Genomic DNA, 18,549 nt, shown 5'->3' with positions numbered 1-18,549 from the left:
CTAATTCTGTCTCAGCTATCCCTTTTTTGCCAGTTTATATTCAATTTTCATCCCATTTCACCAAATTTCCCCCATTTTTGCAACTTTAATGCCATTTCAGCCCTTTTTGAATCCCCTTTTACCATTTAATATGCCCATTTTTGCCACTTTAACCCAGTTTTGTAATTTTTTTGTTTATTTTTTGCCACTTTAACCCAATTTTTGGCATTTATAACCCATTTCTGCTACTTTTAAAATCTAATTTGACCACCTTTCCCACCATTTTTTGCGATTATTAACCCATTTTAGCTATTTTTGACGTATTTTAATTCTGTTTAGGATTAACATTTTTGAGAGGGCTACTTACTACACAAATGAATGTGTTTCTTTGATAAGAGAGGTTATTATTCAGGTTAAATATAAAATACCACAGCATAACTTTACAGTGGACCATGATTTTGCTGGCCCCCAGTTTGGCTGGGTCCCAGAAAGTTCTCCCAATTTTTCACTCCTAATAGACGGCCTTGTCTGCACATGACTATTCTTGGATGTGCATCGTTGTTTTCTGCCACCTTCAGGTACAGTGGGGGTCCCCGGTCACTGGCACCTTAATTTTGGGGGTTGCGGGCTGAAAAGGTTGAGAACCACTGCTCAGATATTAAACCCCTCACCTGCAAATCTGCTCCTGAGCTAACATGGATAAAATTTAAATTATACAAACTGTTATCACTCAGTCTAAATAGGGGAGTTAAAAACATCCATACATGTCAGCAGTTCGTCAGAATCCAGGCCTGGAGCACTAACTCATGGATCTATATCATGAAGATCTACACCGACAGATCCAAATCACATGGAATGACATACAGTTTCTCTGTCAGTCCTTTCTTATCTTTAATTTTCATTCTCTGTTTCTTCTTCACACAGGCAGACTAGACTCCAGGTAACAGTAAAAGAAACCAGAGGCGTTCCTCTGACCCACAGTATTGTCATCTTTATGTTGAGTATTTCGTTGTCAGTGCTTGTTGATTTGGTGTCCTGTGGAGGTTTGTTTCTCCTTTAATTAAACCGATCGGTCCCAACATCTGGATGAGTGCGTGTGCGCCACAGGCTGGGTGCAGTGGGTTTCCAATAGCATGATCCATCTGATAACAGGAGGAAGATAAGGTCCACATTCTATCTGATTTTATAAAAAATGATTTAAACAAACCCCACTATGAGTTCATAGAGCATGTGTGTTAAATCTGTCATGTCTCCATATCTGCGCTTTATTTATAGAAGTACAGATTTTTCTCAGCCAGTAAATGTGCTGACCTCCCGGCGTCTCTCTGTATGTCAGGCTGTCAAGCAGATAAGAACCAAGAGCACTTTCAGGTTCTAACAGACTGTAGGATTTTACTGCTTCAGGAAAAAGACGAAGCATGTGGATGCACATTTACCAGACCTACTAAAACACAATCAATACCACAAGATACATCTATGACTAAAGTGCTGTGAAAAAGTTCCTGATTCCTTTTTTTAATACTTGTCCAGTTCATGACCTCAAGCGCACTTCAGAAAACCTAATGTGCCGGAAAATCCTCCAATGTGGCTGAATTAAAACAATTCTGCAAAGAAGAGTGGGCCAAAATTAAATGGAAAATTAAATTGTGACAAATATACCAAAAAATAAGAAATGAGGAAAGGGGAAAACTTTTTTACAATTCTGTACATTTAGATAATCAGTATCATCAGATACATTTATGACTATCATTCACTACTCAGTGGAACTGTTTATTTATTGTCAATGAGGACTTTAATATGTGAGATGTTAGATGATTACAATTTAAATGTGATTAAATTGTGATTAAGAACCAAAAATATTAGATTTATGTTAACTTTAGAACATGAACTGGTTTACATTTTGACTCCTGAATCATCCGGAGTGTTTCATGATAGGAGACGCTGAAGTTTCCGTCTATCAGTGAAGGCATCAGAGAATCTCCACATTCAGAAGCTTTTGTGCAGGTAGAGTCAGAGTTAGAGGTAGTAGGATCTGATCACAGCTCGAAGGGAAACTCTTTAAGGTAAACTGGAGCAAGAACTCATCCCACACTGTGAGGATCTTTCTGAGGGAGACCACCATGACTGTGAAGACCCAGACAGACAGACCAGGAGCTACAGGTAAGATCAAACCAGCTCAGTCCAACAAGCTTTATTGGCATGGAAAACATCAGTTTGCATTTGCAAAGTAGTTTGAAAAATTATTACAATTACAGAAAGAAGTGTTATAATTGGTATATGTTTTAAAATTAGGGTTTACAGTTCCTATAAAACCTATTAACCCCTTTGATGTTTTATCCTTTCAGTGATTTTATAAATTAGTTATGGTCAGTATAATTTGGCTTTTTTGACCAAAAACAACATCTTAATGTCAGAGCCAAAACAGATATCTACAAAATGCTGTTAATTTAATGAAAAATATGTATGTAAAATAAATGACTGCATAAATGTTCACCACTGTAAGTCAGTATTTAGTAGATGCACCTACAGCTGCAATCACAGAACTGAATCTATGTGGATAGGTCTCAGTCAGGCTTGGACATCTGATACTGCAATTTTACTCCATTCTTCTTGGCAAAACTGCTCAAGCTCTGAACAGCTGTGAACAGCTCTTTTCAAGTCCACTCACAAATTCTCTATTGGACTGAGGTCTGGGCTTTGACTCGGCCATCCAGAACATTCACTTTGTTGTCTTAAAACCATTTCTGTGTAGCTTTCGCCGTGTGTTTTGGTCATTGTCTTGCTGGAAAATAAATCTTCTCCCAAGCCGCAGTAGTTCTCTTACAGACTGAATAAGATTGTATGTCAGGATTTTGTATATTTTGCTGTATTTATTTTACCCTCTACTTTTACAAGCCTTCCAGGGTGAATTGCTAAAAAGCATCTCCACAGCATGATGCTGCCACCACCATGCTTCATGGGGATTGCATGTTTGTGGTGATGTGAAGTGTTTGGCGTCTTGTCTGATGGCCAAAAAGCTCCATTTTGGTCTCATCAGACCAAAGAACTTTTTTTGACTTGATCATGGAGTCTCCCTCATGCTTTTTGGTGAACTCTAGTCCAGATTTAATCTGAGTTTTCTTCAAGAGCGGCTTTCTCTTTGCTGCTCTCCCATAAAGCTTTGGCTGATGAAGAACCTGGCAAATAGTTGTATGCAGAGTCTCTCTCATCTCAGCCGCTGAAGCTTGGAACTCCTTCAGAATAATGATAGGTGTCTTGGTGGCCTCTCTCACTAGTCTCCTAGTCAAAGGTCACTCAGTTTGTGAGGACAGTCTGATGTAGGCAGATTTACACGTGCCATATTCCTTTCATTTCTTAACAATGGACTGATCGAACACTGGGGGATGTTCAGTGCCTTTGAAATGTTTTTGTATCCCTCTCTGACTTATACTTTTCACTAACCTGTTTTCTGAGTTGTTTTTAGTGTACTTTTGTTTTCATGGTGTAATGGTAGCCAGGGATACTGATTTACCAGGGACTGGACCTTGAATACTTTTCATAGGCACTGTATAGTGTAGGTTGAAATGATACAGGTAGGAAAATAGCAGCCTACTTTTTGGGGGTGTCCTGAGCGTTTGTAAAGATGTCTACGTTCCTCAGTCTTCAGCAGCAGAGCAGCAGAGCAGCTCTGAGACTTTACTGGAAAGAGTTTCTATCCTGTCAATATGCTGACAGTTCGGGCTTTTATTCTGAAAGGACACATTGAATAGATGAAAACTGAAATGAGGAACGACAGCTCTGACGAAGAAAAGACAGGATCATTGAAATGATGCATGGTTGTGATTTACACGTTCTCTCAGACATCTGATTGAAGAACAATGGTGTAGGGGTAATGGTATATATGTGTGTGCATTGATGCTGTGTTTATGTGGAAACAGATGTGTTTATCAGCGGATCCTGATGGTTTTATGATGAGATAATTATGATATATGATTTCTGATTAAATAACATCTATTTTTGATAACTATTTATTAATTATAAGTGAATGATGGTTAAAGCTTTTGTCTGTTTCCTTGAAATGCTCGGGGGCATTTCAACTCTTCGTTATGTTTGATGTGAACAAGATGGCGTCGGTGGGTTTGGATCATTGTTCTTCTAATTGAATTGAGTCAAATTCAATCAGTCTAAATCAGGTTTGTTTTGATGACCCACAGATCAAACTAAAAATATGCAGGCAGCAGTGGCATAGCAGGCATGCATTCTGGAGTTTGCTTTGAGTGGAATAACACGACTGAATATTTCTCTCTCCTCTTTTAGCTGCAGAGACGATGGTTCCAGTCAGGAGAGCGCTGAGTTTGCTACTGGGCATGCTCAGTCTGTCTCTGGTGCTTGTGGTGCTCGGAGTCTACACGACAACCCGAACAGAGAGCCTGAACGTGAGCGGATACGCCTCTGGAGTCATTGTAAGGCACTTATCTGACCCTCTGTATTTCTCCTGTTTCTGACTGACCAGGTTCAACAGCTGCAGCGGCGAGCAATCCAACGGGAACTTTAAAATAAAATTAAATCATCCAGCAGCATGAGATGTTCTTTAGTCTTCCTACGTGGGCCAGAAGCTATGAATGTGTCAGCTAAAGACCATGAAAATGGTGATGGACACCATGTTTTCCTGTCATCCATCATTCCTGTTTTCATATCATTAGAAGTCTTGAGCAAAGATAAATGCTCCACCCTTTCTTTATTATTCAGAAAATATGTTTCAGCCTTTTCTGATTGGTGTGAACTAATTCAAGCTTTCCTGACTGATGTTAAGTAATGTCTCAACCTTTCTTAATAGATGTTAACTAATGGTTCAAGCTTTCCTGGTTGTTATGAGTTCACGTTTCAACCTTTCTTCATAGATGTGAACTGAAATTGCTGACTGACATGAAGTAACATTACAAACTCTTCTGATTGAACCAACTAACATTTCAGCCTCTATTGATTGATACTAACTAATGTTTCAGCCTTTCCTGATTGATATGACCTTTTGTCTCAACCCTTCCTAATTAATATGAAATAAGGTTTAAACCTTTCCTGATTGATATGAACTAGCATTCCAGTCTCTCTTGATTGATATGAGCAAATGTTTCAAACTCTCCTGATCAATACAAACTAATGTTTCAACCATTCCTGATAGATTTGGTGTAATTTTCAAAATCTTCTGATTAAACCAACTAACATTTCAACCTTTTCCTGATTGATTTTGAGAAACAATTAAACTCTCATGATATATGAGCTATTGTTTCAACCTTTCCTGATAGATGTGAACTAACATTTTAACCTTTACTGGTAGATATGAAGTAACAATTCAAACTTTGCTGATTGGTATGATGTAACATCTACACCTTTCCTGATAGATTTGAACTAATATTTCAACCTTTCTAGATGTGGATAATAATCACGGATTCAACCCTTCTTTATTGATATGAAGTTATGTTTCAACCTTTCCTGATTGATATGAACTAACATCTCATCCTTCCTTCCTTATTGATATAAAGTAACATCCGGATTAATACAGATAAAAACATTTTTAAACTTTCCTGATTGTTGTGAACTAAGGTCTCATTCTTTAGATTTATAAAGAATTGTGTCAACCTTTCTATAATTAATAAGAAGTACAGACTCAAACTTTCTAACCTTGCAAAGCAGATAGATTTGCTGTTTCCATGTTTCTCACTGGTGAATCTATCTTGCAAAGCTTCCATCTGAACCGTTTGGGCCCGGTCAGAAAGTGTCAGGACCAATCAGCATCGAGGGGCAGTGCTTTTGGGCGCAGCAAAGGTCGTGACTCATGAAAGCAGCGGAAGACATTAGCGTGGATGCTGCTAAAGCCTCAGTTTTATCAGGACTTGATGACATTTCTTCGTTAAAAGAAGGACGAAGAACAGCAGTGAGTTGTTTTCTTTTCAAAAATGACAAAGGTCGAGTACTGACATGTCTATAGTCGCCATGGCTCACGTTATGCAGCTATCTATGGCATTTACTGCTCGGTAGCGGCTATGTCACGTGTTTTGTTGCTCTGATTGGCCCATAAAGATGTGACAGACAGAACATTCATCCAATCACCCTCTGAGGGTTTTTTTTTAAAGGCTCTGCCCAAACGCTGTCTATGAGAGGTTTACCAGACGAATGTGTGAAACAAATCCATCTGGCGTGCCAGGTTAGACCCAGTCTCCACTGAGGAGGAACCATCAAAGGAACCAAAACTGGAACTATCAGAGGAACTGTAAGAGGAACTCTTAGAAAAATATAAGGGGACCTATTAGAGGAACCAACGGAGGAACTATGAGAGAAACTTCAGAGAAATATTAGAGGAACTATCAGAAAAGCCATCAGCAGAACTCTCAGAGGAACTATTGAACAACAAATAGAGGAATTATATGAGTAACTATCGGAGGAACAGTGAGAGGAACCATCAGTGAGTCTATTACAGGAACCTTTAATGGAATCTATTAGAATAACTATTAGAGGAACCAACGGAGGAACTATCAGAGGAACCACTGATAGACTACTAGATGAACTATTAAATAAAATATAAGAGGGCCTATCAGAGGAACCATAAGAGAAACTATAAGAAGAACCACCAGAGGAACTATCTGATGGCCTATCATAGTAACTATTATTTAGGGTGTGTAACAGCTGTTATGCATATTTGTGTGTCTCTCTCCAGCTGACCCTAGGATCGTTCCTTGGACTTCTGGGGCTCGGCCTGGAGGAGAATCGCAGACAGCTGGTAATCTCTGCTCCCTCACACAGACACACACTTACACCCATAGTATCATCATTCCCATGGTTCCTCATGCAGACCCAGCTCCCAGTCTGCCAACATCTCAGCAGACTTTAAGAAAGACAGGAACTGCAGAATATCAGTACGGTGATCTGCTCTGTAGCATCGAGCTAACAGACTTTATACTTTCCACAGTCCTGGTCTGAAATCAACGATTCAGTGCTCCACAAAGACCCCAGAGTTTATTCAAATCCTTACACTAACAAATGATAATCATTCTGTATCATCATTATTGATACTACTATAAAGCTGGTACCAATTTGATAAGACTCCAAACTTGTTTTTGATGATCATTTCTAGAAAAATGTTAAAGACCATTTCTGTCTGCTCAGAGATTAAACTTTAAACACCTCCACCATCGTTATTGTCTACTGCTCTACTGCTTATAAATATCTTCAAATCAAGACATTTTTGTGTTTGTATTTTTGTCTTTTCTTCCTCCAGCTGACAGCAGCTATCATTTTCTTCAGCTTTGGGATCATCTCCTCCTTTTTCTGTCTGATGATTGATGGTGTCTGCATCGCCGTAAACATGGTGAGGCTCCATGAGTGCAGATCAAAACCATGACATCATACTAACCATCATACTAACCATCATACAAACCATCATACAAACCATCGTACTAATCATCGTACTAACCATCGTACAAACCATCGTACTAACCATCGTACAAACCATCGTACTAACCATCGTACTAACCATCGTACAAACCATCGTACAAACCATCGTACTAACCATCGTACTAACCATCATACAAACCATCATACTAACCATCATACTAACCATCATACAAACCATCATATTAACCATCATACAAACCATCATACTAACCATCACACAAACCATCACACTAACCATCACACTAACCATCATACAAACCATCACACAAACCATCACACAAACCATCACACTAACCATCACACAAACCATCACATCACACTAACCATCACACAAACCATCACACTAACCATCACACAAACCATCACACTAACCATCACACAAACCATCACACTAACCATCACACAAACCATCACACTAACCATCACACAAACCATCACACTAACCATCACACAAACCATCACACTAACCATCATACAATCCATCATACAAACCATCATACAAACCATCATACTAACCATCATACTAACCATCATACAATCCATCATACAAACCATCATACTAACCATTATACTAATCATTACCCTAACGCAGAGGTCATCAAGTACATTTGCACAAGGGCCAGATTTAGTTTTGACAGAGACTCTTAGGGCCAAACTTTCAAATAAACAAAAACTTAATAAACATTTGGGGCTAATTAACATATTATTGTATTAGTATAATTATTTGTATTTTCTTTCGAATCCTGGGAAATGGGCCCTCCCCAGTTGTGATTTAGCACCAATATTAACCTATTTTTTTACACTTTTTAGTGCCTTTTAACATCATTTGGCCATTTCTGCAACATTTTTTGCCACTTTCAACCCATTTTTGATCACTTTTGACGCTTTTAAACCAAGTTTTGCCACTTCTTGCCCATTTTCCACTCTTTAACACCTTTAAGCTACTTGCCTGCCAAGTATTGCCCCTGTGTGCCACTTTAAAACCCCTTTTCACTACTTTGCCAGGCTATTTTTGCTGTTTTAGTTAGTTTTTGATACGTTCTGCCCCTTTATGCCTCTCTAACCCAATTTTTGCAATTCTTTAATCCCTTTTTACCACTTTTCATTCATGTTTTATCCCCTTTGTGCCACTTGTTTATCCATTCTTGCCACTTTTCAACTATTTTGCCCCTTTTTTTTCAGCCCTTTTCATTATTGTGTTTGTACCATTTTTGCCACTTTTAACCAGTTTTTTAACCAGCTTTTTGCCCCTTTTTTCCTCTCTAACCCAATTTATGCCACATTTAACCGCTTTTCACCACTTTTCCAGCCAATTTTTGTCCCTTTGTGCCACCCCACAACCCATTTTGCTGCTGTCTAACCCCTTTTCACCTCTTTTTCTGGCCATTTTTGAAACATTTCCACCAGTCTTAACCTATTTTTTGAAATATATCTTTTGAAAATGTACTTGTAATGACTGACACGTGAATTTATGTTAAAACAGATCAAATGTTTCGTCATTCTAAAACTTTTTTAATATTAAATGTTATTATATTAATTTTGGGGTGGGTTTAACAGCTGCAGACATCTAAAGCCAAGCAATACCCTTAAAACCACAACATCTTCTTTTCCTGTTTTCTGAATTTAATAATCTTCTAGGGCCGGATAGGAAGCTTTGGGGGGCCTGATATGCCCCTCTGGCTGCCAGTTGATGATCAGTGCCCTGACGGATACCCTAACCATTGTACTATAACCACACTGTTATTATTTAAAAACCTATTTACACTTCGATAACTCTACAATGAAATGATCGTGTTCCTTTGAGGTTATAACTGGAAGTGGGGTCTTTTCTGGGGCTGTGTTTGCAGCTTTGTCCCCATTTGAGAACATCTATTTTGAGTTGAATCCATGCTAACTCGGGTTTCATGGACTGGTGATAAACACTTAATACCAAACATTTAATATCAAACATTAAATATCAAACATTAGATAGACTCATGACTTTAGAAATAAGGAATCACTGTGTAAGAGGATTCACTGCATGCAATGGAGGGAGGAATCCGAGCTAAACAGGAGAGAATGTGATTGATTGTAGTTGAAATGAAAACATCTCACCATTTAAAAACCTGATGATTTATAGTACCATGAGATCACATTCATACTAATGTAGATTAGAGATTTACGGCTGAAGGCCTTCATCTGACTGTAAATCCTCAGAGATACTGGAGTTACAAAAACATGTTTGAGGCTGAAGAAGCTTGTGATTGGTTCTGAATATTTACAGCATCATAAGTGATTAAGTTAGAAGGTTAAGGATTCAGCTCATTTTTCTTCACTTCATTTAAACACGGGTAAAGAGATGCATGTCTGCTCCACATAAGCACAGGCACTTGAGGACCATAGTGCATGTTTGCATCCTTTAGGCCTTTAAAAGACGCTAGAAAGATGACATCATCCTTTAAAGTCAGATTTATCTCAAATATTAAAAACCAACAGGTTTTTATCCTCTGAGGAACTTTTATAATTATTGATTTTATGCTTGGTCTTAGACTCCTGAAACATCTTCTTTTTTTATATTTTTACAGGACATGCGCCCTCTGCTGGCAGGGAGGTGTCAGTATTACAGCAGTGGCAGTAGCTACATCTACGAGAATTTCTACACCTCAGTGAGTGAAGACATAGCCCTGTGTTATAGGAATCATTGTTGAGCTTTTATATCATCTTAACCTCTATTTGTCTTAAAAATTGCCTTTTATCCTGCAGCTGTGATCAGCCCTTCTCTGTTGTAGTCATCTTATTTCAAACATTAGTCTTTACCTTTAAAGGTGTGGTGTCTGGCCTGTTGATGCTGATCTCGTGTGCGACTGTTTTAGGTATCGTGTTGGAATCTGGAGGAGTCGTGTAGCGTGGCAGTGAAGAGTGGAACGTGCTACTGCTGTGACCTCTACAACTGCGCCAAGTATGACAAGAACCAATAAATATGGTTATCAATATACAATATATCATAATCAATACACCATAATCAATAGATCCTTATAACTGTATCTTCATCAATACACCATTATCAATATGTCCTTATAAATGTATCATAATCAGTATAGGATTATCGTTATATAGCATTATCCAAAGATTACAGATTATTATGTACTTCTCACATAGAAGATGATTAATCAACCAATCATTCTGATTAATGAAGGAGTGATTGATTGTGATAAATACATGATGACTGATTTATTATAAATGTATGTGATCAATAAATGATTGATCATTAATTATAAATGAGTAAATAAATGGGATTAATAATTAAATTAATGTTATTTTTTATTGTTATTTATGAATGAATCTGATTATTCAGTGGAGGATACCTCAGCAGTTTCTATGAGTTCGTTGGTGTTCGGAGCTGTGAGGAGGTTTTTATCTTATACGTTCTGATCTGGATCCTGGCTGGCCTGAACCTGGTGGCGTTCTTCGCAGGGATCCTGACCACAGCAGTGCTGGGCAGCATCAAGGCCACAGTAAGACTCAGTTCTTCACACTCTGATGACATCACTCAGTCACATGGTCTCTACATCACACTCTGATTGGGATTAAAAACAAAACGTCTGGTGGCTCACATAGCTGTTTATGTCCCACCCAAACTCACTGTTGCACTTTATTGTAGATCACTGTCACTGCCTCAAAGACTTGAATTTATCAATTCATTCATTTATTTAAAGAGTCCCAAAGTCTGGAAATGGCATTATGGAGGAGACGACTGGGGCAGGTTTTAAATCATCATGGCCAAAAAATGTTGTAACCAATCAGCAACCTCTAAAGATGAAAAAAGCCACAGTGTAAAAAGCTGCAGTTCCTCTCCTGTCCACTAGAGGCTGTGTTAAAAACAACAGAAGTCCCACCCATTTCCATGTTCAAATGTCCATATTTACAGCAGGAATAACACACACTGAACAAAGGAGGGTTAAGTCTTGTCTGAAGGCATCACTTCTCAATGAGCACAACATGAACTTGATGCCTGCAACATGTTCCAAAAAAGTTGGGACAGGGGTAAGAGAAGACTGGGAAGAGGGGGCTGTTAAAAACCAGTGTGTTATAACTCTTTATGCCTCACCTCCACCTCTTTGTTCTAAGTTTATCTAAAGTTAGTTTTTTCAATACAGTAGCCTTAAAAGACGGCTTCAGTAACCAAACAGCTGACAGTACTCATGCTTCGTCCAGTATTTCTTCCACCCTTTGTTGTAGTTATTTACAGATGATTAATTATTGGTCTGAGATTCTGTTGTTTATAATGGCTGAATGGTTGTTGATCAGCTGTGAGATCTTTAAACTTAGTTGTACTTCTCTCTCTGTGTTTGTCAGAGGAGCAGCAGTCATGTAACCAAGCCCTCTGAGAGTACGCCATGTTCCCCGACGGCTCCTCTGCTGACAGACGCCAGTGAACACTCTGCCTACCCGCTCCACCCGGTGAGACACACGCGCTAAGATCCTGTTCCAGCTGGTTCTTTTCTATCTTCAGTCCAACTATGAAACACAGCCTTCATCTCGTCTCCTCCCTGTGCACATTTAACGTCTTCAATCATCTTTATTAGTCTCAGTCATGAGCCATAAAAACATGTTAATACAGACTGATGTTACCGCCCTTTTTGAGCCTGCTTATCAGCTCCAAAAGTCCAAACACATTTCAAATGACAGTGTTCACTCTACTGAGAACTTACTTTTTTACTAGCTAAAATCATCTCAACCACACCACAAAGGCAGATATACAGTACACAAACACACAGGAAGCAGAGTATGCTCACAGGACATGTCATTTACAGTGTGATCATGTTTCTCCTCCTCAGGGAGCCGTGATGTATTTTCCTCAAACAGAAGGGACGTCTGCTGCGACACAGAGTTCTCTTTCTTATCCTTCATCACCATTCCTCACAAACAGCCACACGCTTCTTCCGTCCAACTTCTCTACGGTGTCCACGACCTCGCCACCTGATCGCCATCACAACTTTCAACACCTCACAACCAAGACTCATGAACAAGATACAAAGAAGCTGTACTGATAAGATCATCCTTCATTTAAGGAAGAGACCAAGAATGTGGGGTATAAGTGAAGGAAAGATCAGGGGCTGAGCCTGGAGATGGCGTATGCCACGCAAACCAATGTAGTTCAGCATTTTCAGCATTAATTCACAACACAAACCAACATAATCCATTTCTGCTCTCATTTTCATCACAAATCAGTGTTCTTCAGCTATTTCAGCATTAATAAATAACATAAATCCATATAGTCCAGCATTATCAACTCTCATTTTTAACACAGACCAATGTTTATTGCATTTTCAGCAATAATTTTAGGCACAATCCAGTGTAGTCCAGCATTTTGAGCATTTATTTATAACACAAACCAGTGTATTCCAGCATTTTCAGCATTTATTATAACACAAACCAGTGTATTCCAGCATTATGAGCGTTTATTTATAACACAAACCAGTGTAGTCCAGCATTTTGAGCATTTATTTATAACACAAACCAGTGTATTCCAGCATTTTCAGCATTTATTATAACACAAACCAGTGTAGTCCAGCATTTTGAGCGTTTATTTATAACACAAACCGTTGTATTTCAGCATTTTGAGCATTTATTTATAACACAAACCAGTGTATTCCAGCATTTTGAGCATTTATTATAACACAAACCAGTGTAGTCCAGCATTTTGAGCATTTATTTATAACACAAACCAGTGCTGTTTTGTTATTTTTAGAGAAATCTAAAAATTCTTGAGGCTGAAGGATTCATATTTAGTGATTTTCGTTCCTTTTTTATTCTGGTTAAAGATTAAAACATGTTATCCTGTATATTTCTCACAAACATAATGGTCTGATGATTTTTAATGAAATATTATATTTTGTGAAACAGCTTTAACATATTCGTTTGGATCTGATGAATCTTTTTTATGTTATATTGTCTAAAAGATTATTTTATATAAAACTGTATTAGTGATGATAACATCCACAGACCCATGCCTTCTACGAACACCACTGTAGAGCGGGGGGTCATTCCTGATGGACCTGGAGAGAGGCAGGACTAGGAGAGCTCTGGGGGTCAGAAGAGTCTTACGTTATTACCAGGGCCTGACATTTACTCTTCTGCTGCTCACCAGCCACTGTGGCTTGTGTTTCTGTAAAGTTACTCACCACGCAGCATTTTTCTCAGGATTTTGACTTTTTAGGAATAACGTTATATGACTACATAAACACTGTTACTTCATCATTTATTTAGGCTGCAGCAGGTTACATGAAGATCTCTAATCCCCACAGATGTCTTGTAGCCTCTCATCTCCTCTTTTCTTCTTTAAACTAACTGTGTGTCATCATTTATAGTGAAAGTGTCTTTATAGGTTTTTATTTTATTATTGTGTCATACATATAATCATATGCCCAGCCCACATGGGCTTACATGACACCAAGAGTTCAAACAAAACCAGGACCAGAGTGCATGGTAGTTCTCTCATCATTATAGAACAGGAAGGAAGATGGAGACAAAAAAAAAAAAAAAAAGAGTAAATTAGTTAAATAAACTATCTTGTCTTCTTTTCCAGGCTTTTACATGTGTAAAATAAAACTCCAAAATGTATTAAATTATCAGTTTAAATAATGGATGACCCCAATTTACTGTATAAAGTTAAAGTTTGACAAGATTAAACATCTGGTTCTAACGTTTTCTTTTTTACGATTATTTTTTGGGCTTTTCCCTTTATTCCAATAGGATTATTGGCCAAATAGCGCAGCGATGATAAGTGCAACAAAGACTATAGCCTCTGTATATGGACGCCTTCTCTATCCCTGTACCTGTAACATTTTTTTATATTAAATATTACTGAAATAATTCATATTTTAGAAACATAAATGTTAACTTTATTCTGAATACTTCATCATTACAGTCCCTGTGTGAATGTCAAACAGCCAAATACTTCCGTCTATTTAGTGTATATATAATTATAAGAGAGAGAAAATAAATTATTTTGTAACATATTCAGGATAAATCACATCTTCAAAGATGGTTCAGTTTTGATTTACTGTTCCTTCATCTCCTCTGTCCTTCATTAAAACCCCTGATGACCCTCCAGGGGTCCAAGACACCATCTTTAAAACAGTGGTGTAGATGACTGTAACATCCCTGAGCAGCAGGTTCATGTGACAGTGGGGGCGGGGTTTAACTGGATCATGCTATGATGAGTGGGCGTCGGCCTGAGCCTGTTTATGTCGGGTAAGTCCCACACTGTTCTCAGGAGTCACATGGTTAATAAAAGCCGCTGGATGTCAGAGAAACGTGACTCTGATTCCAGCGTGACTAAACGAGTTATTAACAGACGTATGGCCAGGCACCCAAAACTTGTTTTTCAGTCTCTGAGCTATTAATGTTTGATTTCAATAATTTGATTACGATGTCATCAGGTTGTTTTGGACAGCATGAGCATGTGGTTTTCATCAAACTCCAACATGAGACCAAACACTGGACCAGTTCACCCATCTTTATGCTTCAGATGGTCAGGAGCTGTCTTTTCTAGACCTGCAGGACTCCTGGAAACATATCAGAGCAACAATGACACAAAAACAGTTTAGAGAAAAACCAACTCTTATAAGGCAAAAAGCCTATTAAGGTTAGAGATGATAAACCTGGTGGCTACTGGTCAGAAGAGAAAATAAAAGACACCAAGTTAGCAGGGAGTCTAAGGAGCCAGGGCCAATAAGACTAATTAGTCCTGCAGACCTATTCTCTGTTCAGCTTACCGTATCTCTAGCACTGGCGTCTTTAGGGTTTTACAGGTAAGACTAGTGCAATTAATCAAGTTAAAATTTTGAGCTCCTGCAATCATGAAAACAAGATATTTGTGAATAAATGTTTACTGTGCCACATACCATGTTATGCTCATTTTGTCCATACTTGTCATCTGGTAAATTTTTCATTGTTTGTTGTAATGTTTTGGCTTTGAAGTGATTCCTTTGTTAATTCACTCAAATTATATACCACAATTTTAAAGCAACTATAAAAAGTATGCACCCCCTTGGATGTTTAACCCTTTCATTGATCTTATAAATCATTTTCGTTCAATATCAATTGACTGTTATGACAAAAAAAAACCTCTATAATCAAACACCAGGTGTTTACCTCAAAAATGAACAAACTCACATGGAATTTCTAATATCGTTGAACTCCTCTACATTGATGCTGTCATCTCTCACATCCCATCATGTCAATAATATATCATAACTGCACATCACTAATGTCAAGGTCAGGATTTAGCCACTAAGCATACGTGGGTAGTTCATAAGCTACCATTTTTGTCACGGGGATCTAAAATATACCTCCTATAGAGGTACTGCACTAATTTGTCCTCATCTGTGTCCAGTTCCTCAACACCAGCAACAAAGAAGTCATCATCTCTGAAAATAAAGAAAATAAGTTTAAAGAAAATTAACATATGAGAATTTAACATATTCAGCTGACATTCACTCTACTCTTGGTGGGAGAAAAACAGAAAAAGACATTTAAGTAATTTGATTTTTATGTATGAGGGAAGTAAGAGTAAGACGTAAGTAAACAAATAAATAAGGAACTAACCGGTCAGAGAGAGAACCCGACAGAATACTGGACTCTGCTAGATCTGGCAATCCAGCACATTTTCCTTTGTGCGGTGTAGATGAAATTGTGATATTTTTCTTAACTGCAAGACACGTTCAGTATATGCAATACCATTATAGCTTTTTTCCAACACGAACTTAACTGCAAATAAATACAGTTACTGCTTACAAGCTTTCATGCTTCAATCACTCCAAAAGCCCAAGCACAGGGTTGCCAGGTCAGCGGTTTTCCTGCAGAATTGAGCTACTTTATACATACTGCCACAGGTAGTTTTTTTTGTCCGCAGGTCGAGCGGACCCATTTTTGATGTCTTGTGTATGGTTTTATTGTTGTTTACAGAGATTTTGCATGTTTTTTTTATATTTGGGTTTTTACAGATCTTCATATCATTGTGATTTTGGTTTTGCCTCGAATGTTTTGTCTTGATTTTATTGCACGTTTTTAGAACCATTCTGCCTTGCTGAGACTGATGCAGATGCATCACACCTGTAGCTGTACTCAACCTGTAAAATGACGGGTCAGCGCACCAATGAGGTGCAGCAGTGGAGCCGCGGCGGCCAATCATTGCCCAGAGGAAGGGCCTACAATGGCAGAAGGAGGAAGTTAAGGGACGACAGAGACTGGAGGCACGCTGAGTTTGGAGGCACGCTGAATGGATTGTTGAAATTTGGGACACGTGGCCATCAAGGCCAGAAGACAGCAGGAGTGGGGAAAATCCAGAGTGTTACAACACAGAATACATGTAGCGGGGCAGAGTGAGGAGCTCTGCTGGTGTCATGAGCGTCCTTTGGATAAGAGTAACACTTTTGTACTTTGAGCACGACTCGTCTGTGTTTACTGGGATTGATGTACACCATACTGGTGTTCATTTCTTTCCTTGTTCCACAGGTGACCATCAGAGCGTGGGTTAGCAGACAGAAGAGGATGGTGGCGATGAGACATAAGGCTCACTGATGAGAAGTTGTTCCTGATTGGAGACAGAATGCCCCACTTTAAGTGACTTGTGTAGCCTCAAATTCTACCTCACTTTTAGCCTCCCCACCCTCTGTTAAAACTTTAAACCCTCTTACCTTACATTTTAAAGGACATTTAAGCGCTCCTTTAAAGACATTTTAATCATTTTACTCTGTTTTTTATTGGTGCAAAAAAAAACTACAATCGCAATTAAACCACTGTGTTGCACCAGAATTCTTATCTGTCTTTAACCATTGCTTTTAACCTGCCCTAACCCAATTTTAAAAGACCTGAGAGTTAACTCATTTTATCACGTATGCGTATTTAATATCCAAAGCAGAATAAACTACTTTATTTACCCTCAAGTACAACTAAATCAACCAACAGAGAAGCAAGAAAACATAGGACAGTGATCATAAACTGGAGGCCACATCAGGCCCCCCAGGTGATTACTAAAGTCAGAAAATGTAATGAATAAGAAATATGGCATAGTATTTTTTGCCTTTTTTTTTTCTTTTTAAGTTTGAATGAAAACCTCAACCTATGGGCTTATCAGACAAGAAGCTCACTAGTATTTCTGTAATTTGGCATACTTATTGTTATCTTGATTTAAGTTGCAGTTTTTTGCTTCAATTTTCCAGTTGACGCTCTTTGAGAGTGCAATTTCCCCCATCAACCCATGCATAAGCATTAGCTACCGTTAGCATTAGCTACCATTACCATTACACTGAGTTCATTTTCAACATTCAAAAATGTCACTAAGTGTCTGTAAAACTACAATTCTCCAAACCAACCGTTGCGGCTCATTGAGAAGTTACCTTTCAGCGTACCTGTCCAGGAGAAAAGCTGCCAGATCATAATCCAATTTGAGATTGATGCTTTCACGTACTTTTCTCCATCTTTGAAATGCTTTTCCGATATTTATCTGCATTTTATTTCTCAGCTGCTTCTTTTGTTGGATCGGCTTTCCTTTTATTTAGGCTGCTTTGCAGTGTAGCTTGTCATAGCTAGCGCCGGAATAGCGACTTTTCCTTACGATAACCGCATCGTTGTATCAACTTCTCAGCGAGGTAAGGCCGGCCACACACTAGACGATTTTTAAATCTGAAACGATTTTAAAACCGTAGGAGACCACAGACTTTAGGACAAATTCCAAAGATTTTTCATCTTTAATCCTCTGAGCGCACACACCTGCCGACCTGCCTACGATGATCATGTGACTTCAGGAAAAAAAAACAAACAAAAAAAAAAACACAGATGTCTGTCGATACCGTCTTGCTGTCTCTCCACAACAGAGTGCCCTGGCATGCGTTACAGGTGCAATTAAGGTATAGTTGTGTTTATGGTTGTGAGCGATGAAAGTACATATTATCCGTCTGGTGACACTACCCCGTCTGCTCGCTCTCATTGGTTGTTGTAGGTGCTCAGTCAGCAGCACTATGACCTAGAATCGTAGATATTTACGATTCAGGGTCTTGGAGGCTACGACGCAATTTGGAGCAGTAAATGAATCGTGTTGGCACCACACACATGCAGACTAGTTAGACAAATAATCGTTTGCAACGAGGCTCCAGT

The 18,549-nt window shown here is 38.6% G+C and overlaps 1 protein-coding gene across 1 annotated transcript; it reads left to right on the top strand.

The window, feature by feature from the left end:
* Positions 1-2,099: 2,099 nt before the first annotated feature.
* Positions 2,100-14,086, top strand: LOC121522121 (transmembrane protein 255B). The gene is made up of 9 exons (XM_041806228.1): positions 2,100-2,139; positions 4,276-4,421; positions 6,671-6,733; positions 7,232-7,321; positions 9,972-10,052; positions 10,260-10,345; positions 10,742-10,901; positions 11,743-11,847; positions 12,225-14,086. Exons 1-9 carry the CDS (start codon positions 2,100-2,102, stop codon positions 12,435-12,437), a joined length of 984 nt encoding a protein of 327 aa, XP_041662162.1. The 3' UTR covers positions 12,438-14,086.
* The last annotated feature ends 4,463 nt before the right edge of the window (positions 14,087-18,549 follow it).

This window comes from Cheilinus undulatus, linkage group 2 (assembly GCF_018320785.1).
Source record: "Cheilinus undulatus linkage group 2, ASM1832078v1, whole genome shotgun sequence".
Taxonomy (NCBI): domain Eukaryota; kingdom Metazoa; phylum Chordata; class Actinopteri; order Labriformes; family Labridae; genus Cheilinus; species Cheilinus undulatus.
Note: the sequence above shows the minus strand (reverse complement) of the source record. Positions and strands in the feature narration are given on the sequence as shown.